Source organism: Garra rufa, chromosome 15 (assembly GCF_049309525.1).
Source record: "Garra rufa chromosome 15, GarRuf1.0, whole genome shotgun sequence".
In the NCBI taxonomy this organism is placed as follows: Eukaryota; Metazoa; Chordata; class Actinopteri; order Cypriniformes; family Cyprinidae; genus Garra; species Garra rufa.
Genome location: NC_133375.1, coordinates 32,306,372 through 32,332,695, shown reverse-complemented (window position 1 = coordinate 32,332,695; position 26,324 = coordinate 32,306,372). Strand labels below are relative to the sequence as shown.

At 35.4% G+C, this 26,324-nt stretch overlaps 1 protein-coding gene across 1 annotated transcript in view; it reads left to right on the top strand.

Moving 5' to 3' along the window:
• cacna1ea (calcium channel, voltage-dependent, R type, alpha 1E subunit a) overlaps positions 1-26,324 on the top strand; it is a 123,865-nt gene that overhangs the window by 51,263 nt on the left and 46,278 nt on the right. Inside the window, exons 10-23 of the mRNA XM_073819857.1 lie at positions 1,894-1,947; positions 4,060-4,149; positions 4,311-4,520; positions 4,618-4,730; positions 6,548-6,660; positions 6,811-6,942; positions 7,346-7,415; positions 7,889-8,006; positions 9,785-9,852; positions 9,939-10,030; positions 17,884-18,714; positions 21,370-21,635; positions 24,498-24,606; positions 24,704-24,833. Coding sequence (XP_073675958.1) covers positions 1,894-1,947; positions 4,060-4,149; positions 4,311-4,520; positions 4,618-4,730; positions 6,548-6,660; positions 6,811-6,942; positions 7,346-7,415; positions 7,889-8,006; positions 9,785-9,852; positions 9,939-10,030; positions 17,884-18,714; positions 21,370-21,635; positions 24,498-24,606; positions 24,704-24,833 — 2,396 coding nt within the window. The remainder of the gene's footprint in view (positions 1-1,893; positions 1,948-4,059; positions 4,150-4,310; positions 4,521-4,617; positions 4,731-6,547; positions 6,661-6,810; positions 6,943-7,345; positions 7,416-7,888; positions 8,007-9,784; positions 9,853-9,938; positions 10,031-17,883; positions 18,715-21,369; positions 21,636-24,497; positions 24,607-24,703; positions 24,834-26,324) is intronic.

Here is a 26,324-nt window from a genome sequence, read left to right as displayed (position 1 = left end):
CTTCGATTAAACTGCGTTGCTTTTAGAAGCGTCAATTCAGTTGTTGCATATAGTTTTATGTCTTTATTTATGGGATTATCAAAGTAAATTATAACTCAAACTTGAGATTTTACTGGGGCACAGCAGATTTTCACTGCCCCAGTAAAAAGGGTCTAGCAACGCACCTGCCCTGAAGCAAACCCGGCGGCTTCACAGCTGCATCCATGTTTGCACGTCTCATTTGATGTGGTAATTTCACAGAAGTTGAAGACTCGTTCTCGCCTCCTACAGTGCAATTCAACTAGGTATACGTCATCCGCGCTAAAATATCAAAGTGAAAGTCATCATAGCCTACGTAGTTTAGACCCAGCTCCCAACCCAACTTTGAGAATAGATTAACGGCGATATTTTTTTTATCGCCCGATAAGAATCTCACGTTAACGCAGCACGTTAACGCCGATAACGGCCCACCACTAATATATATATATATATATATATATATATATATATATATATATATATGTGTGTGTGTGTGTGTGTGTGTGTGTGTGTGTGTGTGTTTGTGTGTGTGTGTGGATCTCCAAAGCATATTTCCATATACATGCACGGCTAATTTGTTGATTTGTCGCAAGTGAAAAACAATATTAACCTTCTAGTTGTAAAAAGAGCCTCATATAAGCCTAATATTTCGTCCTATGGAGTCCATTCATTCGCATTCGGAGATTGACACCTCTTGACTGGCAAGACGGCTGCGAGCGGAAACCCAAACAGTGTGAGTGAGTTGTTCAAAACCATTCTTTTTAGTAAACTCTGTGTACACAAACAATGTTCTCAATGCTCGAGTTCATGTGTAGAGACACAGGCGATACTTCAAGCAAAGTTTCATGGTGTGTCGAGCCTTCTTAGTGTTGTAAAAATATAGATTTTGATGTGCTCAAATTTATGCCCCTAGTATTCCCATTCACCGGTCATTGACCACAAAACGAAATCACGGACAATCTCAAAAACAGCTCATTTGTCGTAATTATGCTTTTAGATGTATGTTTTTCTCATTTACAGTAAAAAAAAAAAAGCCCAGGTTGCATTTTGGCAATAGTTATCCTTTAAATAGCTGCAAGCTGCAAGCTCATTGGTTGCGTATGCAACATGAACCAATCAGCTTGTACCAAGTCGTATAACTCTGTGATATCATCAGTTACATTAACAACCCGTTAGCCTGCGTCATCTAGAGTTTCATGGCAGAACTTGGTATTTGTTCAGTTCCGTACACAATGCATAGAATTAAATGTGTTTGTCAATACCTGTATTTTTCGTGAGTTAATGTGATTGACGAATGCGGTTGTCACTCTTGTATTTTAGTGAATTTTGTGTGTACAGAATGCGATTAAGGAATAAAAGGTGAACCGACAACCGAATTTAGCTACAGTGTGTATGTGGCCAAAGGTTACAAAGCAAATGTTCAAAGAAAGTCAATCGCCATTTACAAAAAAAATGGTAAAACAATGATGTTGGACGATTTTAGTTTTTTTTTTTTTGAAAGATTTTTCGTCTCACCCTAACTTTTTGAACCAAAGCATCTTTATTCCTTGGCTGGGATTGTGTAGAGCCCTTTGAAGCTGCATTGAAACTGCAATTTGGACGTTTAGCCCATTGGGTTCCATTTAAGTCCATTATACAGAGAAAAATCCTGGAATGTTTTCCTCAAAAACCTTCATTTCTTTTTGGAGAAAGAAAGACATAAACATCTTGGATGACAAGAGGGTGAGTAAATTATCAGGTAATTATTTTTTATTCATTGGTTTCTCTGTTTAAATCTTCCAAAATATTAATATCCAGGATTAAATTAGATTTTAAATGCCAGTTTTTCAATGAATTGTATGAGCACAACATGATAAATTGTAACTGTTTTTGCAGAGGAGGTGATGCTTGCAGAAGAGAACAAGAATTCAGGACCTTCTGCTTTAGATGGTAAGATGTTTGACCTCTGCTGTTTTTCTCTCATTTTCCCACATAGATTGTGGGATGCAGTTTTTTTTTAATTATGTGTCAGGGTTAGGGTCATGTGATTATTTTGAACGCCCTAGTAAATACGCATTCTCTCTCTGTCCCAGATTTCATCATTTATTCAATAGCCTGTTCTGGCATATAAAGCCTGTTCTCGTCCCATAAAACAGCACAGGGATTATATATTCAATAGACTGATGTCACAATAAACAAAACACCATGATCCTGCTCATGCCTCACATCTGTGAAGCGAAAACCCACCACATGACATCTGAACCCTATACAAGGCGACAGGTTTTCCCCAGAATCAAACAAAGTTTTTTTTTTTTATTAAATATTGATTGACAACTTCCCAGAGGCTGTGTGAATAGAAAACAAGCAGTTACCATGGTGAACTTCGTCAATTTCGTTGCCCCTGCTGTTTTCCTGTAAGCATCCCATCATTCCATTTAGGATGATTGTGTTAAAAATACTGGGCCCTATATAGAAAAAAAATTTCAATTGAGACTAAGACCTGTTTTTGGCCTTGTATATGAGGTTTGACAGCAGTAACTATCCAGGTTGCACTCTGAAGTGAGTTTAAAACATAAAATGTAATTGCAGGCATTCGTATTTACTTCATTGGTGCCATGACAACAGCGAAATCTAACAAGCGGATTTATTTGCAATTGAATGCATCCCTTAGTGCAAGCTATTAGACTGCTTTGATTAAATTGGGGAACTTTCATTTGCTGCTGTCTACCCTGTTATATTCTATAAATGCTTGAGAAGTAATGATTACATTTGGCTGTACATTTGTCACATCATGTTCTAAGCTGGCTGCATCCAATTTTAACCTCCCCTGGGGCTACAGTTGAAAATTAGCCAGACTGGCACTTTTGCATTGATTGTATGCATTATTAAAGTGTATTGTCCCTGATTAAGTAATGATTAAATAAACAAATAAATACAAATAAAAATATACACTGCCGTTCAAAAGTTTGTGTTCAGTACGATTTTTTTTTTAAAAGAATTCTCTTATGCTCATCAAGCATACAGAAAACAGTAATATTTTGAAATGATATTAGTTTAAAATAATGTATATTTAATATACATTTAATATATTTTAAGATATAATCTATTCATGTGATTTAAAAATCATGTGAATTTTCATCAGCAACTCCAGTCTTCGTTTCTGATCCATCAGAAATCATTCTAATAATTTATTACTTGGAATGTATTATCAATGTTGGATATTTTTTGGAACCTCTGATTCTTTTTTAGGATTCTTTGATAAATAAAAAGTTAAAAAGAACAGCATTTGTTCAAAATAGAAATCTTTTCTTACAATAAAAGTCTATGCTATCACTTTTTATCAATTTAACACATCCTTGGTGAATAAAAATAAAAAAAAAGAATAAAAATTTACTGACCACAAACTTTTAAATGGTAGTTTATATTGTTACAAATAATAAACTTCTATTTTGAATAAATGCTGTACTTTTTAACCTTTTATTTATTTAAGAATCCTGAAAAAAGCATCACAGGTTCCAACAAAATATTAAGCAGCAAAACTTTTTCAACATTGATAATAAATCAGCATATTAGAATGATTTCTGAAGGATCATGTGACACTGAAAATTGGAGTAATGATGCTAAAAAATCAGCATTGCATCACAAGAATATATTACATTTGAAAATATATTCACATAGAAAACACTTATTTTGCATTGAAATAAAATTTCACAATATTACATATTTTTCTGAAATTTATCAAATAAACGCAGCTTTTAAGAAACTTCTTAAAATCTTACTGATCCCAACCATTTGAACGACAGTTTGTGAATATTGTGAATGTGAATATTTTTATTTATTTGTTTATTTATTTACTTATTGGAAACCTGTAAAACAACCATTTCTGAACATGACCTACATACAAATCAAGTGACTGTTAAAGTTTTATAACCCATATATGCTTTTATTTCTTACAGTTTTTGGTTTATTAATCTGTTATTATCTGTTAAATTAATAATAATCGTCACATAATGAGATTAAAATGTAATAAAAAGATAAATTGTTTGGTTTGTGTGTTCTCAGTGCTAAAAAGAGCCACCACAATAAAAAGAAGAGGGGTGGATGATGTTCGGAGAACCCCAGAGGAACAGTATGCTGACATATCGTCTGTAGGTGAGTGACTTCCTCCTAAAAGTCTTCTTCATATACTGTCTAGATTTTGCAAAATATTTACCCACATGTAAATATCATCCACACACAGCTGAAATCATCTCCTTATTCAATACAAAAGTGGAATATTTATGTGTTTGTTCATAAATATTTTTGTTCATCAGGGATGCCACTGAACAGAGCCAGCATACGCAGTGCTAAAAGAGGACCAACATCCTATTTCCGCCGGAAAGAGCGCATGCTACGGATCTCTGTTCGCCGTATGGTGAAGACTCACACCTTCTACTGGATCGTTCTGGGTCTGGTGGCTCTCAACACTTTTTGTGTTGCCATCGTTCACCACAAGCAGCCTAAGTGGTTGTCTATTCTCCTTTGTAAGACCACAAGCAAAAATGAAACTTTTCTCTGTATGGATATGCTCTTACACATGATCAGTAGTCCTATCTTTAAAGCGGTTCCTCCTTATTGCAGACTATGCAGAGTTCCTGTTTCTGGCTCTTTTTCTTACTGAGATGTTTCTCAAGATGTATGGACTTGGGCCCAGACTCTATTTCCACTCCTCTTTCAACTGCTTTGATTTTGGGGTAAGTGTATTTCTGCTATCTTTTCCATAATCTTCTTTGAAATGAAGATGCAGGTGTCAAAGAGGATCAAGGTGGTGACTCTAAAAATGAGTATTCATGCTTTTTTTGTCAAGAAAGATAAAAGCAATGCAAAGAAATAAGAGCAGATGAAACTGTGAATCTAATTTGATCTTTTTGAAGTTACGCTTCGCCACTCTGAGCACTATGAACATGTCTCTAATTTCTATGTAAATTTGAGGACCCAGCGCTGAATATCAATATGTAGCTTTATTTCATTAAAATTCAGTTTTAGTTCTGGACTGTATCAATATATAATGATTATATATTGGATAATCTTTGATTTAATCAGAACAATTGTAGCTGGCCCTTTCTGTCAATATAGATCCTGTTGCTTTTTTTTGTTTGAGAACTAAAAAACTTGTTCAATCAAATATCATCATTCAACAATTAATGAAACATTATAAGTACCTGGTTTAAATATATCAAATGTCTGTAGCCTGCTTAAAAATGTTGATTTTTGCCTATATCAGAGGTCTTGACTTGAAATTATTAGTCATAATGTGTCATAAATTTGTTGAATTGATTAAATTCATTGTACAACAAAGATTTTGTATTAAATAAATGTGTGTGTATATACAGTATACTTGTATGCATATGTACACTACCAGTCAAAAGTTTTTGAACAGTAAGATTTTAAATTTTTTAAAGAAGTCTCTTCTGCTCACCAAGCTTGGATTATTATTCCAAAATACAGCAAAAGCAGTAATATTGTGAAATATTTGTACTATTTAAAATAACTGCTTTTTATTTGAATATATTTAAAAATATAATTTAATCCTGTGATCAAATTAAATTTTCAGCATCAATACTCCAGTGTCACATGATCCTTCAGAAATCATTGTTATATGCTGATTTACTGTTAAAGAAACATTTTCATTATTATTATTATTATAATTATCATCAATATTTCAAACTGTTAAATACATTTTTTTCGGGATTCTTTGATGAATAAAAAAGATCCAAATATCAGCATTTCTCTGAAATAAAAAGATTTTGTACATTATACCATTCAAAAGCTTGGAGTTCATATAATTTTCTTTTTTTTTTGGGGGGGGGGGGGGGGGGGGGGCTATAGAAATTAATACTTTTATTTAGCAAGGATGCTTTTAATTGATCAAAATACTGATGATAAAGACATTATAATGTTACAAAAGATTTCTATTTTAGATAAATGCTGTTCTTCTGAACTTTCTATTAATCGAAGACACCTCAAAAAAATCTACTCGGCTGTTTTCAACATAATACATTTTAGGTTTTTTTTAGAAGCAAATCAAAATATTAGAATGTTTTCTGAAGGATTATGTGACTAGAGTAAGGAAGGTAAAAAATGTAGCTTTGAAATCACAGGAATATTTTGCAGTTTAAAAAATATTCTAATAGAAAATTGTTGTTTTAAATAGTAAAAATATTTCAAAATTTTACTGTTTTTTGCTGTACTTTGGATCAAATAAATGTAGGGTTGGTGAGCAGAAGAGACTTCTTTAAAAAACATTACAAATCTTACTGTTCAAAAACATTTGACTGGTAGTGTATACGGATAGATGTTCAATAGAATTTTACTAGCAATCCATGCAGAAGATTTGCAGAAAGTGATGTTTGTTGTGCTTTATACATCGTTACACAACTGACAACAGAGAATGGATCTTTTTTGCCTGTGAAATTTTGAAGAAATTTTGCTAATGTAACCGCACCTTTAGACAGAATTTTTTGACATCAGTGGCATATTTAAAGAGGTGGAATTCCTGAATTCCTTCCAGGTGATAGTAGGCAGCATTTTTGAAGTGCTTTGGGGGTTCTTCAGACCTGGCACATCCTTTGGGATCAGCGTTCTGCGTGCCTTGCGGTTGCTGAGAATTTTCAAGATCACAAAGTAAGTGCAAACTTGCCTGAAAATAACAGCCTTTTGGGTTTGTTTGCTTCTTGCGAAGACCGTAATCTATTTATTGACTTGTGATATCTTTGCTCACTTCTGTATGTCCCTACTTTAAACTCAGAGATGCTGTATTTATGTGTTTTTAAGGTACTGGGCGTCCCTGAGGAACCTGGTTGTGTCTCTGATGAACTCCATGAAGTCCATTATTAGTTTGCTCTTCCTGCTTTTCCTCTTCATTGTGGTCTTTGCACTTCTGGGCATGCAGCTTTTTGGTGGAAGGTAATATCTTATCAGTCAAAGTACAGACAACACCTGTAGACAGTTTTAAATTTTGAATTTATGACTGAAAATATCTGAATGCTACACCTGAAGTTATGAGCTGCTCTTTAAATCATTTGCCATATTAAATCCTCAGCTTGCTTTAAACCTGACTCCACAATAAAGTGTTCAGTCCACCACTATGTCCATATCAAACATGGCATCTGATTTATCAGATGCTAAAAAAGTGGTTGGAGTGGAACTATAACTCTATGTGACAGGTGTAGCAAGACAATAGAAAATAGATCAGGTTCAATCAGTAGGTGAAAAGCAAATAATCTATTATTCAGTAACCTGGTCAGACACATATTGAATTAAATGACTTGCAAAAAGATGTTGTTGTTTTTTCTATCATTTTTTACAGGTTTATCTTTGAAGACTACACACCCACTAATTTTGACACTTTTCCAGCAGCCATCATGACAGTGTTTCAAGTAAGATTCCACCCAGTTGTGATCTGAGTATAATGCAAGACTCCGGATCTTTTCTTGGTGAAAAATGGATTAGATGGAAGTCTAATTAATTAGACCAAGATTTAATTGCACAGATAGAAGAAATTAGGATCAGAGCACAGAACAAAACAGAACCTATCTTCCCTTTATAATGATGAAAATGAATAAATATACAAAAAATGTACTTCATGCCCAAAATAAATTTGTAGATTGTGTTTCTGTGACAAAGTGGTATAAAAAATATGTGGAATTTTGAAGAATGGAATTTGGTAAATATGTTATTTGTATCTCTTTAATTGGTAGCTGAAAGGATTATCAAATTAGCTGAAACATTTAATAAACAGACATGCAAGGGAAAGCATCTGTCAAATTATTCTGCTGAAATATGGGAAGCTGTGTGGAGTTATCCAGATGCAGATTCCATGTAGGCCTGAAAAAAGTTTACTGTGTTCTAGATTCTCACTGGCGAGGACTGGAATGAAGTCATGTACAATGGCATCCGGTCTCAAGGTGGTGTGAAATCTGGGATGTGGTCGTCTATCTACTTCATTGTTCTGACTCTGTTTGGAAACTGTATCCTACATTTATTCTTTGTCTATCTATGAATAGTAACACCCAGAAAATGTGTATGTGTGTGTTTGTGTGCAAAGACCACACAGAACACCTAAGCAGCACCCTAGCAACCACTCAGAATAGCCTAGAAACCACAAAGTTGGAGTGATATTTAAAACTGGGCCAGTAAACAATCTTATCATGTAGCAACCACCCAGAACACCCTACCCATGATGTCAAAAGACAGTAAAGACCACTCAAAACACCTTAGCAACACCCTAGCTACCACTTAAAATAGCCTAGAAACCACAAAGTTTGAGTGATATTTAAAACTGAACCAGTGAGCAATCTTATCATCCAGCAACCACACAAAACACCCTAGCCATGATGTAAAAAGACAGAAAAGACCACTCAGAATAGCCTAGAAACCACAACTTTTGAGTGATATTTAAAACTGAACCAGTAAGTAATCTTATCACTGCGCAACAACCTAGAACTCCCTATCCAGTATGTAAAAAGACAGAAAATACCACTCAAAACACCTTAGCAACTCCCTAGCTACCAGTTAAATAGCCTAGAAACCACAAAGTTTGAGTGATATCTAAAACTGAACCAGTAAGCAATCTTATCATCCAGCAACCACAAAAAACACCCTAGCCATGATGCAAAAAGACAGAAAAGACCACTCAAAACCCCTTAGCAACTCCCTAGCTACCACTTAAAATAGCCTAGAAACCACAAAGTTTGAGTGATATTTAAAACTGAACCAGTGAGCAATCTTATCATCCAGCAACCACACAAAACACCCTAGCCATGATGTAAAAAGACAGAAAAGACCACTCAAAACACCTTAGTAACACCCTAGCAGCCACTCAGAATAGCCTATAAATCACAAAGTTTAAGTGATATTTAAAACTGGACCAGTAAGCAATCTTATCACCTAGAATCCACCCAGAACATCCTACCGACGATCTTCTTGTAAAAACATAGCAATGACAACTCAAACCTCAAAACACCTAAGCAACACCCTAGCTACCACTTAAAATAGCCTTGAAACCACCAAATTTAAGTAATATTTAAAACTGAATCAGTAAGCAAACCTTATCACCCAGCAACCACCCCCAACAACTCTACTCATGATGTAAAAAGACAGTAAAGACCACTTAATACACCTTAGCAACATCCTAGCTACCACTAAAAATAGCTTAGAAACCACAAAGTTTGAGTGATATTTAAAACTGAACCAGTAAGCACACTTATAACCCAGCAACCATCCCGAACACCCTACCCATGATGTAAAAAGACCACTCAAAACACCTTAGCAACACCCTAGGATGACCTAGCAACCACCCCGAAAACCCTACCTATGATGTAAAAATACACGAACGACCACTCAAAACAACCTAGCAAGCACTCAGAATATAGATACACACACACATTAACTTTCTGGGAGTTTAACCTTGTAAATGTTAAAATAAATCCTTGATATTCTTTAGGTTTTAACTGAAGGTAATCATTCAACATGAAATTAAAATCGACCCTGTTTACTTTATAATACACATTCCATTTCTTTCTGTGCATGATTCATCACTACAGGTTTCTGTGTGGTCTTTCATCAGAATGTAACTTGCTTTGTTATTTGCCTGACATTGCTGAGCTTATAAGATTAGTGCACGTTGACTTGAAACTCAATGCTGATTTCATAAAACCGTAGGTTGTGTTAAATCTGTCCTTCCTAGTTTTGGTGGTTATTGCTGTATCTCATTGTTTCGAGCCAAAATCCTTGACAAAATGGTCAGATACACTGCTCAACGTCTTCTTGGCTATTGCTGTTGACAATCTGGCCAATGCCCAGGAGCTCACAAAGGTATATCCAGCAAGGTTCTTTTATCTTTATATGCTGTAGGATTTGTAAGGCAATTGTATAACGAAAAATGGCTTCCTGTTCCAAAGGATGAAGAGGAGGAGGAAGAGGCGTTTAATCAGAAACATGCCCTGCAGAAAGCCAAGGAGGTTGGGCCTATGTCCTCTTTCATGTCCTCAGAGTAAGTGAACCAAGTACACCCTTGCCTGCTCGTTCGCCCTCTCATGAGAGATGCTACCATACCAACTAACACTACTAACACCAGTCTTATGTCTGAGATTTTTTAGTCTGGTTTTAGACACATCTAAATTGGCATGTCTGCCAAGTATACCTGTAGGACCTTGCAGCTTCGGTACCTGGCCAAATTGACCTAGATGCACAAGCTAGTTTGAGTCTACAGGGAGACTGCTGTACAGTTGCCAGAGTATGTAAACAGTTGAAGTCTTTGCTTTTACAGATTTGTTACACAGTTTTTGAGCTTAAATGCTGACCTGAGTAAAATATATTTAACGGTGGGGCACAAAATTTTGCAGACTGAAAAGAATTTAGAAACAGTAAAGAATAAGTATTACAACTTCGAGGGTTTTGTTTTCCTGGCTAGTAATGCAAGAGCAACAAAATTGTTTACCATTGTTAAAGCCTGTACACAATGTTCTTTCAGTTGATTTCATAGGAATTTTTGGGGCTCTTTATTTTCGAAGCACAATAATTTGCTTCAAAATCAACAGCAAGTTGTCATAGCAACCGGCAAGCTTCCCAGCCTTTGCAGGGATGAGTCTATTATGTTGTCATAGAGACGACTTTGTTCCCGTCAAAAGGAGAATTACAGAGTTTTGAATGCCTTTACACTGGTCAGCCTGCATATGTAGTCATATGTTATTACCTTTGCAAGAACAGGCTAACATAAATCTCGAAACATAAAGAGAATCTGATGGCTAAGGAGGGAGGTTAACCTACAGATGAAAGTTTCACACAGATGCATCTTTCTGTGATTTTGGGAATTTAACATTGCATGGATGTGATGTCAGCCTCCTGGAGTTGAGCATGTGCAAGTTGGGATGACCAGTCATAGTATGTCTTTAACGTTACAATTCAATCCCCTTTACATCTCTTGATTGATCATAGATGCTGTAGAAGCTAATTTTTTTTTTCATTAAAGCACATTACATTTAGTGACTTGAGTGAGTTTTGGATGCGGATTTGAGAGCGGTTATATATCATGAAAATCCATGCATAATTCAAGCAAAAGTCAAGTGTGAAGTTTTCAGTCAAGAAATGTAAAAGCAGGGTCCAAAATAACTTTCTGCCACACTTGCCAATGGCAAGTGATATGAGAAAAAATGATATATGAGTCGAGTGTGTATCTATCTTATTATTCTTATGAAGAAAATAAATGAAAATTTTGTACATGTTAAAGTTAAATTATTCTAATTCTCTGAAAGTTCAAAATTAAGAGCTTCAGCCTATGTTCTTAACTAAAAAAACTCACTGAATTGACTTGTACCTGAACTTTAAAGGGGACTCAGCCCTCTTTTTATTGCCCTTCTGTGCCCTTTTTATTGTTTCAGTCTAAATTACATTCATACTGGTGTTTTAGGAAACCAAACAAATTAGAATGTGTGACCCTGGACCACAAAACCTGTCATAAGGGACACTTTTAATGAAAAAATAAGCTTTTCATTGAGGTATGGTTTGTTAGGATATGACGATATTTGGCAGAGATACAACTATTTGAAAATCTGGAATCTGAGAAAATATTAAGAAAGAAACAGTCAAAGTCAAGTCAAAGTCAACTTTATTGTCAATTCTGCCACATGTACAGGACATACAGAGAATTGAAATTGCGTTACTCTCAGATCCATGGTGCATACAAGTAACATTAAATACAAACAGTAACATTAAATACAAACAGTAACATTAAATACAAAGGTAGAATTTAAAAAATACAAATAAATACAAATAAACAATATAATATATAAAATGAAAAAAAAAAAGAAAATTAAGAAAATCGCCTTTAATTTTGACCAAATAAAGTTCTTAATAATGCATATTACTAATCAAAATTTAAGTTTTGATATATTTACGATAGGAAATTTACAAAATATCTTCATGAAACATGATCTTTACTTAATATGCTTATTATTTTTGGCATGAAAGAAAATCAATAATTTTGACCCATACAATGTATCTTTGGCTGTTGAGATAAATATACCCCGTGATACTTAAGACTGGTTTTGTGGTCCAGGGTCACACATAATAATAAACAGTAACTTTGTATTATTGTTATTTCTATGATAGTAACAGCCATATATTGTAAAACAATTGCACTGTAAAATAAATGAAAATGAATATTTCAGAGGTATATTATTTTTATAGATATTTTGATTTTGGACTGCAGTAACATTACCCATTTAAACCGCTAGTTGTTCAGCAATTTATACTGCACTTTTGAGCTTTTTATTTTGACAGAAAACTTCAGTGAAAACAGGTTTTCAAAACCGCGTCTCACTACAAATCCATTAAAATGCTGTAATCATCTGCCGAGAAATAGGTGGCCGTTGCATTCCCAAACGTGCACTAAACTGACAGCACATGCAATAAACACATGCATTCACTGTGAACCGAGCCATTCTAAGGCACGGAAAACACTGGATCACAAGCTCATCGCCTAAATGACATGTACGCTTCACTTTGAAAAGCACAGCGAAAACAGACCTGATGAAAGGTTTAAGCCATATTGTGCTTTCAGTTTTAGTTTGTTTGACAGATACTGTGCCAAAGCATAATGGCCCAAACACAACTTATGTTAGAATAAGAAGTTTAAATATTTTAAAAACACTTTTTGCCTGGAAGATCATTTCATATCGTCATGTGACCACGATAATATTGAGGATGTAACAATTCACTTATCTCACAATGCAACATGATGCACAGTACAGATTTCAAAAAAGGATTTTCTCACAAAAATGTACACATTTCTTTGTGAAACTGATATGTCTAATAACAAAACTAAATTGAAAATTTAAAACAAATCATAAATAAAATAAATCATACAAACAAAAGAAATCTTTTCATATAAACAAACTAAGGCTTTGCCTGTGCATTTTTCATTTAAAATTAGAGGCAACCACTGCATTTTAATCACAATATAAACTAAGCATAAGCAGTTTTTGATCTATATTAGATTGTATAATTTCAAAATTTAAAGCAAAAAGAGAATGGTCTGACTTTTTTATGAAACTATACTATATAAAACGTCTGAATAAAACAAAAACATGAATGAAATGCAAATTCACCCTTTGTCAGCAGGTGGCGCTTATGAAACAGCAGCAATTCACCTATAAACACTAATATGCATTATACAGAGGTAAGATGAAAAGAAAATACCAGTTAAACTTTTCAGAAGACATTAATTTCCCCTCAGGGATTCATATTTACCTCAACCCGTAAATGTACCATGGTTAAATTGTTGGATTCGTGTAACATATCAACCGACTTGAATCGTCACTTATTTTTATAGATTTTCAACCGGCTCGGTGTGCATGGTTACATTACTAATGACTGATTTATTTAGCTGTTTTTCTTGCCTATTATTGGCAAACAGCAGAACAGCATCTTGTGTCATTTACAGTATCATGTTCAAGATGAGTCAGTGTTCATCTCGCTGTGAAACTGCACCTGTCATGAATACGTTAAGCTAGATTGTGATTTTTTTCTGTTATATTCATTTGGTGGCTTAATGAGAGAAATATTGTCGCCATATGGAGTTCTGGAGAAAAAAAATCATACCAGCCTCCTAGATAAACCTCTAATGGCATGTTTTCCACTGTGATTAAAGTTTATTTAAAGATTAAAGTTATTTTTAGTAGATAGTTTATCTTTCTGATTTAAAACAATAATTTACATCTCTTACATCATTCTTACAGTTTAAGTTGAATTGCAACATAACACATAATTTCATAATTGCTAGCCATTGGCAAATTTGATTTACTCAAATCCAGTTTTTATTCTCATCTGGTGCTTGGCAAGTGTTATATTTGGACCCTGTGAAAACATTCTAATATATATTTATATACTTTTTATGGAGCATGCTCGCAATTTGAAATAACTAATAACCAATGTTTGTGATGAGTGTTGTTGTATAGAAAAGAGGCTTTACTGTTATTATTGAATGATGAGAGACTAATATAATACAAGTTCAATGGACAATTACTGAAAATCTAACAAACATTCTGTATGAGGCAATGGAGGCCATGCCTTTGTCAGAATAAATTGGTATGATGTGAATACCACAGGGTCTCTTCTCTACTGCATTTTGGGAAATAATGTGAGAGCTGGTTGTCAGTGAACTCAGACTGGAAATTGTGGCCTGTGGCATTTGGATCTTGCATGATTACTTCAAAGTTTTAAAAAAAGGCTGTTGCAGCATGTCCGTAACTGCTTGAGGAGAACTGGGAAATGAATGCATGTCTTCAGTTAGCATGACAACTATGGACGTCATCCCTGGGAAATGCATATGTATGACCAGTTGACTACTAAAGAAATGAATCAGGGTGCTTTCTCTTTCTGATAGTGTGTGCTTATGCATATGGATCCCATTTATATATGTCTTATATCTGTGCCATGTTTCTTACTGTCTCAGCATTTCAAAATGTTCCAGAATAACTGTATTTGTTGCTTCTTATCTAATATAACCATCATGTTGTCATGTGACGCTTTGCTGCCCTGCTACGCAGCCCAAAGCTTTTACATTTTTTTAAAAGTTTATGTAACTTTAGTATATTATCAGAAATAATATAAATACAACATGTAATATGTAAAAAAAAAATAAAAAATAAAAAAAAAAGGACTTTAGTCCATGACCTTTTTGGGCTGTGATGCTTGGCTTGTTTTGTCCTTGTTCTCGAAAGCACTAATGTCTTGTTTTCAACCAATCGCTCATTGATTACACGGACCACACAAGAGTACAAGTACCAGTAAGTAATAGTCTGTTTATTTCAATTTTAACATTCAGCACCGCCTACTTTATCTCTCTGGATGAAGCTTTCTGTTCCACCATCTTTATCAAATGTCTGATTTCACATTTTCAAGTCTGATCTTTGGTTGGAATTTGATTTGTCAGTTTCCTGCAATGATATTTCCTGCACTCTTTTCTCTTTCTCCATTCTGAATCAACTCTATTTCCAGTTTCACTGTTTCGTTTTTCTCTTTGATATGCAACTATATCCAGTTGTTTTCCATCTCTGCTGTCCTTACAAGCTGGACCATGAATTCCAGTCATACAAAAATACAAAGGCATGAAAACAAAATTAATGGACCCTTTCTACCACGTGTTGCAGAGTACTTGTTAACAGCAGTCTGTTAAATATTTTGCCCACAGATACTTCAATTTTCATATTCAGCACAGACCTGACCAGTACACCTGGTCACCACGATGTTGTTGTTGTTTTTTTATGATGGTGCCCTACATAATTATTAACCAGTAAGATGTTCTTGGTGAACCAGCTGTCAACTTAATAGTCTAAGCCAGTGGTTCTCGACTGGTGGGTCGCAGGTTTGCTTGGGTAAACACTAAATATTAACATTATATATTTAGAATACTGTAGCAATATAAATAGGCGTATCAACATTTAATACGAAAGACTTTTTTGTCATCTGTCCAATAAAAATCTGCCCAATCATATTCCAACATGGACAGGTGTGTTTTGTAGAGTGAATTATTGCCTGCTAAGTATGAGTCCATTGAATTTCTAGATACATTTAGAAACTAAACATGCAAACTTTTGAACAATGGGGGGGGGGGGGGGGGCTACATTAATGGCTACATTATTGTGAAATGGCTACTGTCGCTACCTGTTGCAATTTTTACCGCAACAAAATTTTCAGTCGAAGGACAATGAGAGAAGTAATGTAAGTCTTCACTGCTTTTTCTAGAAGAGGAGAAAAGAATGGATGGAAGAAAAGATGCCTGTGGACGAATTAAACTTCCTAAAGACCAGCGTCTTTGTTCTCTCCACTTTAGCCCTGATTCCTTTGAGGCTTTTAGTAGACAACAGCTAATGAAGGAGCTTACAAAGGGCAGAGACAAGAAATGCTAGATGCAATCCTGGCAGGATGTAAACATGCCGAAGCTCGTCATGACGCCACAGCCACTAAAGGAGTTTCTCAGCATGGATTTCACTCGATATCCAGGAAGTGTAGTACTCCTTGTGTGGCAAAAAAAAAAAAAAATGGTACAACATTTGGTTTAAGCCTACACTTACATCCATTGCCACCTGTAAGCTCTTTCAGTAGCTGTTGTCTACTAAAAACTGTGGTCATCATATCGGTATTTTATTTTTAGAATTCTCTGAATATTTTAGAGTATTCTGAATTGTGTTACGGAAAAAATAGCAACAGGTAGCGGCAGTAGCTAATCCAGCCCCCCATAGTCCAAAATATTTATAAAACAATGTGGATTTTTTAAATAACTTAAAAAGGTTTTCTACTACAGTGAGGGGAAAAAAAAAGATCCCTTGCTGATTTTGTACGTTTGCCCACTGATCAAGAAATTATCAGTCTATTATTTTAATGGTAGGTTTATTTGAACAGTGAGAGGCAGAATAACAACAACAACAACAAAAAAATCCAGAAAAACGCATTTCAAAAAAGTTATAAATTGATTTGCATTTTAATGAGTAAAATAAGTATTTGATCGCATATAAATCAGCAAGATTTCTGGCTCCCAGGTGTCTTTTATACAGGTAACGAGCTGAGATTTGATGCACTCTCTTAAAGGGAGTGCTCCTAATCTCAGTTTGTTACCTGTATAAAAGACACCTGTCAACAGAAGCAATCAGATTCCAAACTCTCCACCATGGCCAAGACCAAAGAGCTGTCCAAGGGTGTTAGGGACAAGATTGTAGACCCACACAAGGCTGGAATGGGCTACAAGACCATCGCCAAGCAGCTTGGTGTGGAGGTGACAACAGTTGGTGCGATTATTCGCAAATGGAAGAAACACGAAATAACTGTTAAACTCCCTCGGTCTGGGGTTCCATGCAAGATCTCACCTCATAGAGTTTCAATGATCATGAGAACGGTAAGGAGAACTGGATGAAAGTGTTGTGGTCAGATTAGACCAAAATCGAGCTCTTTTGCATCAACTCAACTCACCGTGTTTGGAGGAGGAGGAGGAGGAATGCTGCCTATGACCCCAAGAACCCCATCCCCACGTCAAACATAGAGGTGGAAACATGACAACTGCACCGCATCAAAGGGACAAGGGATGGGGCCATGGACCATCAAATCTTGGATGAGAACCTCCTTCCCCCAGCCAGGGATTTAAAAATTGGTCGTGGATGGGTCTTCCAGCATTACAATGACCCAAAACACACGGCCAAAGCAACAAAGAAGTGGCTCAAGAAGAAGCACATTAAGATCCTGGAGTGGCCTAGCCAATCTCCAGACCTTAATCCTATAGAAAATCTGTGAAGGGAGCTGAAGGTTGAAATCGTCAACTGTCGGCCTCGAAACCTTAATGACTTGGAGAGGATCTGCAAAGAGGAGATGTTTTGCGAAGGGGTCACTCATTAAAATGTAAATCGATTTATTACTTTTTTGAAATGCGTTTTTCTGGATTTTTTTTTATTGTTATTCTGTCTCTCACTGTTAAAATAAACACATCATTAAAAATATAGACTGCATTTTTTTTGTCAGTGGGCAAACGTACAAAATCAAATAATTTTTTCCTCGCTGTACATAAATTATGAGAGACATAATTTATGTTATATTAAGCCTGTCATAATACCCAGGGTTCAGTTTTTGCTAATTTTTTTAAATGTTATGCAGTTTTTTCTTTCACTTCATGTCCGATATATAGAGTCCTGAAGCGAAACCAGCTGAGAACCACTGGACTAAGTTGGTCTTTTCAGAAGGGTAGAAAGGGTTTTGTTCTGCTTATGAGTGATAATGTTAACAATTGTTGTGGCATGGCTCTTGAAACCTTTAGTTTGCAATCCAGTCTTATTGTGTGTCCTCTCTCTTTTTCCCCAGGAGGAGGAGAAGGCCCTACCTGTACAGGAAGCGTGCAATTCACCGGAGCCGTGCTGCCTACTCCTTTGAGGATTCAGAGAGTCTGGCTGATGCTCGTCCACTCAATGCCTCTAACTCTTTCATGTCCAGGAGAGAGAGAAGGAGGAGACTGACCATGTCAGTTTGGGAGCAGAGGACCAGCCAGTTGCGCCGACACAGACAGATGTCCAGCCGCGAGATCCTTTTCAGCAGCCCGAGCGAAGAGCACGACGGACAACCTGGCTGCCATCACCACAGGAAGCCTGGGATATCTCCATCTAACAGCAAGCGCAGAGCCATGGAGACCACAGCAGCCACCGACATGCCGGAGGCTACCTTAGAGCCACCCATGCCTATGGACATGCCCGTGGATGAACAAGCAATGTCCATTTCTATTCCTGAACCCCCTTTAGCTATTCCAATACCGGAGCCACCAATGCCTGTGGACATATCCCTCCCTGAACCCCCAGTGACACTGAACCTACCCCTAACAGAGCCGTCTGAATCAAAGAGCTCACCCGAGGGCACTCTAGACATCAACAACCATTGCCCCAGACTGAATGGAAACAGGCGGCAGCGGGCCGTCCGTAAGTACAGGCCTCCTGCGATGGGGGACACGCTGACCCCTGATATGGGGCCCAGGCCACGCCGCCCACGCCACCGTGAACCTCACACAGATGCCAGGGGTAAAGAGACACAACAAGGAGACAGTGGTGTTGACAGTAGAGAACAAAGGCCAGGGAATGAGGGAGATGAAAAGGATTCAAAAAACGATGGAGATATCAGTCCAGACGGCAAAGTGCTTGAACAGAGGTGATTTTTTATTTATTTATACTTTTGATTTATATAATTGTTTCAATTTATAATTCCAAAGTTTGGGGGCAGTGTTTTATTTAAAAATAAATAAAAAGGATTACTTCACTTCCAGAACAAAAAAATCCTGTTAAAAATTCCAGGATTTTTCTTCTTATAGTGGATTTCAATGGGCATCCACTGGTTGAAGGTCCAAATTGCAGGGTAACACTTTATAATAACGTTCAGTTGTAAGTCTTTTATAAGTGATTAGTTAATGATGAAATAATCATTTACAAAACATTCACAAATGATTAATAAGTGATATGCTAACAATGTGTATGTTTTGTAAATTCATTTACAAGTCAGTTACAAGTTAATTTACAAGTAATTAGTTAATGATAAACTAATTATTTACAAAACATGACTATGTGTTTATAAATTATTAATAAGTGATATGTTCATTTTACTGTAAGTAATATGCTAACGATTTACCAATCTGTCGTAAATTATCTTAAAAATACATATAATGAAATAATCAAACAGATCCTTAGTAAATGGTTAAAAAAATACTTGTTAACCCCTTTACTGTCACCCCCCATTTTTTAAAATAGGCTTGAAAGTGCACTATCCAAACTTAAACTGTTGTAATTCATGAACACTTTGGAATACAGATGTAAGGTAGGTCTCTTTTTAAAGACAACAATCAGCAGATTATTGCAGAAGTGGAATAATAAAAAAAAAGTATTAACAAATTACATAAGTTTAAATTTACTTTAAAGAAAATACACTGTACAATTTGTATTATATTTTATATAAAATACATATTTTACATAACAGGTTTTATCCTAAATTTGATATCAATTTGAAGCCTTACATCTAAATAAGTTATTCCAAATTTTAAGTTGATATGAAAAAATTGAGGTTCTTGTGAAAGTTTGTTTAGGGCGTTAAAAAATACAAAATAACCTTATATAATTCATACACTACATGGTGCAAAGTGCATTAGTGCATAAGTACATAGTGAATAAGTGCAGAGTGTATAGTGCATCATTTGGGACGCAGCTCATGTTTGCCAGAGAAGACATCTTTACCCTCACCAGTCAGCCCTTACATTGCAGTACACACTACAAAGTATTCAAAAGCTGTTGATGAATAAATAATGAATAAATCATTTACAAATCTTTCTGCATCCCCTAATCTAAAGTGTAAACTACTCATCAGTTGTAAATGTTTTACAAACCTGCTGTTTACAGGTTGTGTGGGTGTCCGGTGGGTATACACACTGGGTGAAAGACCTTTGAAAAATGAGTAAAACATTTACAACTGATGAATTGTTTACACTGTAGATTAGGGGATGCAGAAAGATTTGTAAATTATTTATTCATGATGCGATCTTCAGTGAAGGATGAACATTTAAATGATTGATATTTTAATTATTTTTAAGTGACAAATAATATATTAACTAGTAAGGTATTAACCACTTACTAAGGATCTGTTTGATTATTTCATGATATGCTATTTTTTTAAGATAAATTACGACAGATTTGTAAATAGTTAGCCTATTAATTAATAATCATTTGTAAACGTATAATCATGTTTTGTAAATTATTAGTTCATCATTATCTAATCACTTGTAAATGATTTAAAACTTAACTTACAAAAATACTAACATATCACTTATTAATCACTTATGAATGCATAGTGATGTTTTGTAAATGATTAGTTCATCATTAACTAATTACTTGTAAATAACTTGTAAATGAATTAGCAAAACATAGACAAATTGTTAGCATATCACTTATTAAACATTTATTAATGTTTTGCAAATCATTATTTTATCATTAACTAACCACTTATAAATGACTTACAACTGAACGTTATTATAAAGTGTTACCAAAAAGTTTACATCCTCTTGATACTGCGTTCTTGTCTGAATAATCCAAAACTGTGTGTGTAGTTGTTCATGAGTCCCTTGTTTGTCCTGAACAGTTAAACTGCCTGCCGTTTTTCAAACGAAAATCCTTTAGGTCCCACAAATTCTTTGGTTTTCCTGCATTTTTGTGTGTTTGAACCCTTTCCAACACTGACTGTATAATTTTGAGATCCATCTTTTCACACTGAAGACAACTGAGAGACTCTTGTGCAACTATTACAGAAGGTTCAAATGCTCACTGATGCTCCAAAAGGAAAAAGGATGCATTAGAAGACAAGAGGTGAAATATCGTATTTTTTATTTTATTTAGTACTGCCCTTCAGAGGCAGAAGATAGTTACGTGTTTCCCAGAAGACAAAATAAGTTACATTTACCCTGATCTTCAAAAGTTTTCACCCCCTGGCTCTTAATGCATTGTTTTTTCCTTCTGGAGCATCAGTGAGTATTTGAACCTTCTGTAATAGTTGCATCAAAACATCATGCTAACCACAGACCCTATTTTAAAGCTGCTGTTCCGAAAACCCGTTAGAAACTTTGTGAGAAAAATTAGCCAATTGGCCATCCAGGTTGATCTGCTAATTGACATTATGACTGAACAGCTCTATTCACATCACATCATGATTGAGTTTACATTAATTTAATTAAAAACATTCATCTATTTTTTAGTATTCTTAGTATTCAGTATTCATGTTGGAAGACTGGAGAGAGAAATTCTGCTATTAACTTCTCCCCTTCCACAGGCAGAACAAACCAGACAACTCTGAATCATCAGAAACCAAACCAGCAGCCAATTCCCCCCGCAAAAACCCACATCAGGACTCAGAACCTGCAACTCTACAGCTCACTGACAACACACTCCAGCAGTCCCCACAGGCAACTCTTGGTGCCAGCGAGACTGATAATAACAACCACGGATGCTTAAATCAGGATAAGTCCTCCCTCAACACCAGCATCATGATAGAGGTCACCAACACTCAGCCATCCATGGAACTGACCTCCATCACGGGTTTGAGCATCCCTGCACCTTTGATAACAGTACTGATAAGACCAGCTAGACTGATTGTTGTTGGTTAGTGCTGGATTGGTGTTGGTCTAGCTAGAGGAGACCAGCAGAACCATTAATATACTTTTTTTGGTGATGCTCCAAAATATTCTGCAGAAGATCTATACTACTTAATGTAATGCAATATTATAATAATATAATATTTATAAGTATATCTACAGTCATGGCCAAAAGTTTTGAGAATGACACAAATATTAGTTTTCACAAAGTTTGCTGCTAAACTGCTTTTAGATCTTTGTTTCAGTTGTTTCTGTGATGTACTGAAATATAATTGCAAGCACTTCATACGTTTCAAAGGCTTTTATCGACAATTACATGACATTTATGCAAAGAGTCAGTATTTGCAGTGTTGGCCCTTCTTTTTCAGGACCTCTGCAATTCGACTGGGCATGCTCTCAATCAACTTCTGGGCCAAATCCTGACTGATAGCAACCCATTCTTTCATAATCACTTCTTGGAGTTTGTCAGAATTAGTGAGGTTGTTTGTCCACCCGCCTCTTGAGGATTGACCACAAGTTCTCAATGGTATTAAGATCTGGGGAGTTTCCAGGCCATGGACCCAAAATTTCAAAGTTTTGCTCCCCGAGCCACTCAGTTATCACTTTTGCCTTATGGCACGGTGCTCCATCGTGCTGGAAAATGCATTGTTCTTCACCAAACTGTTGTTGGATTGTTGGGCAAAATTGTGAGTGAGCCCACTCCCTTGGATGAGAAGCAACCCCACACATGAATGGTCTCAGGATGCTTTACTGTTGGCATGACACAGGACTGATGGTAGTGCTCACCTTTTCTTCTCCGGACAAGCCTTTTTCCAGATGCCCCAAACAATCGGAAAGAGGCTTCATCGGAGAATATGACTTTGCCCCAGTCCTCAGCAGTCCATTCGCCATACTTTTTGCAGAAGATCAATCTGTCCCTGATGGTTTTTTTTTTTTTTTTGGAGAGAAGCAGGGCCGTGCACAGACCTTTTGAGGGGCATGTGCTGAAACTGAAAAAAGGGCACCCCTCCACGAACCCCTCCACCACCATAAAAAAATAACACACAATAATATTCTTATATTATATTTAGTTAGTATTAATAACTTTTATACAGATTAATATATACATGCATCAGCACATTCAGCAGATAGCCATAAAATCAAAATAAATTTTCTTATGATATATTTTACCTAGCTGACAAGGATCACTCGGTTGCTTTGTGTCAAACTTAAATGCAGTTACACCGCAGGTTTTTGACCAGCGAATGTGTGGAATTTGTCCATCATTTAAACGACGACATCACATTACGTCAACATCACACCGGTGTGGTGATGCATTATATGAACCTTTATAGACATACTACTGTTTATTTCATAAAGACAACGTTGCATTTATTCAGACAACAAGATATTTTACCGTTACAAGACGAAGAAGTTCATCTGCTTCTGCTCGACTCTGACTGATGTGCTATAACATAATTTGCATAAGTTTTGATGATCCTATAAATTGTTGATTTAGGTGCAATCATAGTAGCCACAATATCCTTGCCTGTGAAGCCATTTTTATGCAACGCAATGATGTCTGCACGCGTTTCTTTGCAGGTCACCATGGTTAACAATGGAAGAACAATGATTTCAAGCATCACCCTCCTTTAACATGTCAAGTCTGCAATTCTAACCCAATCAGCCTGACATAATGATCTCCAGCCTTGTGCTCGTCAACATTCTCACCTGAGTTAACAAGACGATTACTGAAATGATCTCAGCAGGTCCTTTAATGACAGCAATGAAATGCAGTGGAAAGTTTTTTTTCTGGATTAAGTTAATTTTCATGGCAAAGAAGAACTATGCAATTCATCTGATCACCCTTCATAACATTCTGGAATATAATCAAATTGCTATTATAAAAACTTACGCAGCAACTTTTCCAATTTCCAATATTTATGTAATTCTCAAAACTTTTGGCCATGACTGTACATAATATTTATCCTGTAAAATATCTATACAATAGAATTATTAGTAGTAGTTTGCAACAAGCTTCCAGGTGTCTTCATTTAATGAGTCATAAACATAACAGTACATTTTAATCATTATATTTGTATTTATTTATTATAGACAGATTATCTATAATGTCTAACGTTTAATATTTGTATATGTATATTCAGTCAAACCAAAAATTATTCAGACACTAGATATAATTTTTTTTATATTATTTATTTTTTTACTAGTGAGTGCAGGACACTATAGTTCATTTATGTAAGTGAGGATAGCAAAATAAAGTAAACTGACATATTATACCCCAAAATTCTTCATTCAGTGGTCAACAAAGTATTGATATTTTTGTAAATATTGCTGTACTAACACTTGTCTGAATTTTTGGTTGATTGTAATCTATTACATACATTTCTATCGATGACATTATCTGACATTATCAAAATGAATTTGTTTTGACACAGTTTAACTCTTGAGTTCTTGTCATATTTTACCATTTTCTAAACTATAGCAAATCAACAATGTGATAAATGTTGAAGATGTCTGAATAAATTATGGTTTGACTGTATATAATATTATATCAAATATTAAATAGACATTATAGATCATCTATCTAAAAATAAAAGTATAATGACTCAAATTTATTGTTATTTTTTATGACTCAGTATGACTATAAGATGTCATAGATATATCTATAATATCTATTTCTATTTTATCTGACTTTGGTGCAACAAGCTCCCAGTTGTCTTCTTTTCCTGAGTTACACTGTTGAAATAAACATAAAAATCCATCATTAAAAATCTACCAATTTCTAATATATACCTGGATTTTACAGGTAATAGTAAAGACATGGAGGCCTCAAAGCCAGAGAAAGAAGAGGAAACCCCAGATGCACCAAAAGCCCCTCCACCTGTCAGCATGTTCATCTTCAAACCCAACAACCCGTAAGGCTGAATGTTTATGGAGCCGCAGCTGTATTCAATATTTTATAAATATTTTCTCACTTCATCTCTCGCTCTTTCTATTTTACATCTTTCACAGTGTCCGCAGGGCCTGCCACTATATTGTCAATCTTCGTTATTTCGAGATGTCAATCCTTCTTGTGATCGCCGCCAGCAGTATCGCCTTGGCTGCTGAAGACCCTGTCAACACTAATTCAGACAGGAACAAAGTAAGAATTCCCCTCCACCGCCATGCCTCCATTTTTCAATAATTGTGTATACAGCAACCATATGTAAATAGTTCTACTATAGTTCTTGCATGGTCTAAATTAGAATTGCATTTATAGTTTAAGTGCTTCTAAGAAAACTTACAAACAATGCTGAGCATCTTTAACTTACATATTATGGATAATATAATATATAATATAGATATAATATATGAACCTGGACCACAAAACCAGTCATAAGTAGCACAGGTATATTTGTGGAAATAGCCAACAGTATGGGTCAAAATGATCTTTTATGCCAAAAATTATTAAGATATTAAGTAAAGATCATGTTCTGTGAACATATTTTGTAAATTTCCCACCATAAAAATATCAAAACTCAATTTCTGATTTGTAATATGCATTGCTAAGAACTTCATTTGGACAACTTTAAAGGCGATTTTCTTAATATTTAAATTTTTGGCTGCCTCAGATTTTCAAATAGTTTTATCTCAGCCAAATATTGTCCTATACTCACAAACTATACATCAGTGGAAAGCTTTATTTATTTATTTATTTATTTATTTATTCAGCAAATCATTGTTGTTTTCGTCAACGATGACGATGACGAAATCATTTCGTTGACGGCACTTTTTTCATGACGATAACGAGACGATGACGAGATAAAAATGGCTCTTTGATGACTAAAACATGACGAGACGTGTGTGAGTTTTCGTTGACGAGACGAGAATAGACGAAAATGTTAGTGGGTGGTCCGTCAGACGTTTAAAATGCATGACATTTCCGCTTATTGTGCATGCCAATTAAAACCTAAAAAGTATCTGCCGCTATGGCAAGCCGTTTTAACATTAAATACTCTTTGCCATACTAGTATGGCAAGCGTTTTAGCATTCTATTCTTGTTTGGTTACGCCCACCACCTGGCGTGCAGCGCACAACGTGCTCAACAGGTCACATTGTTGTCACTCAGACAGACAGACGATTAACCATGATGGCGGCAGTTTGCACACAGGGTGGTCGCAAACGGCGAGAGGACTTATGGGTGTATTTCAAATATATGTCTTTTATGTCTAAAACCATTCCTTCATTATTGTAATTATTGGTGAAAATAGTAAATCCGGAAGCTCACAATGTGTTGAACTATAGATCTGCTATTTTCACAACTTATAAGTGACACTACCCAACAGCAAAATACTTACTGACATTAATTTGTTAAAAGACTACTTTTTCCCCTTTTTTTGGCTAAAATTAGACTAAAACCTTTTTGACTTTTCGTCGACTAAAATTGGACTAAAACTATCACATATAGAAGTGACTAAAATTTGACTAAAACTAATAAGCATTTTAGTCCATAAGACTAAGACTAAATCTAAGATGGTTGTCAAAAACAACACTGCAGCAAATCTCAATTTAAATGTGACCATTATGACACAATTTTATGCTTTTAAAAATTATTTTGCCACATTAAAAGAAAATGCTGACATAACACATATTA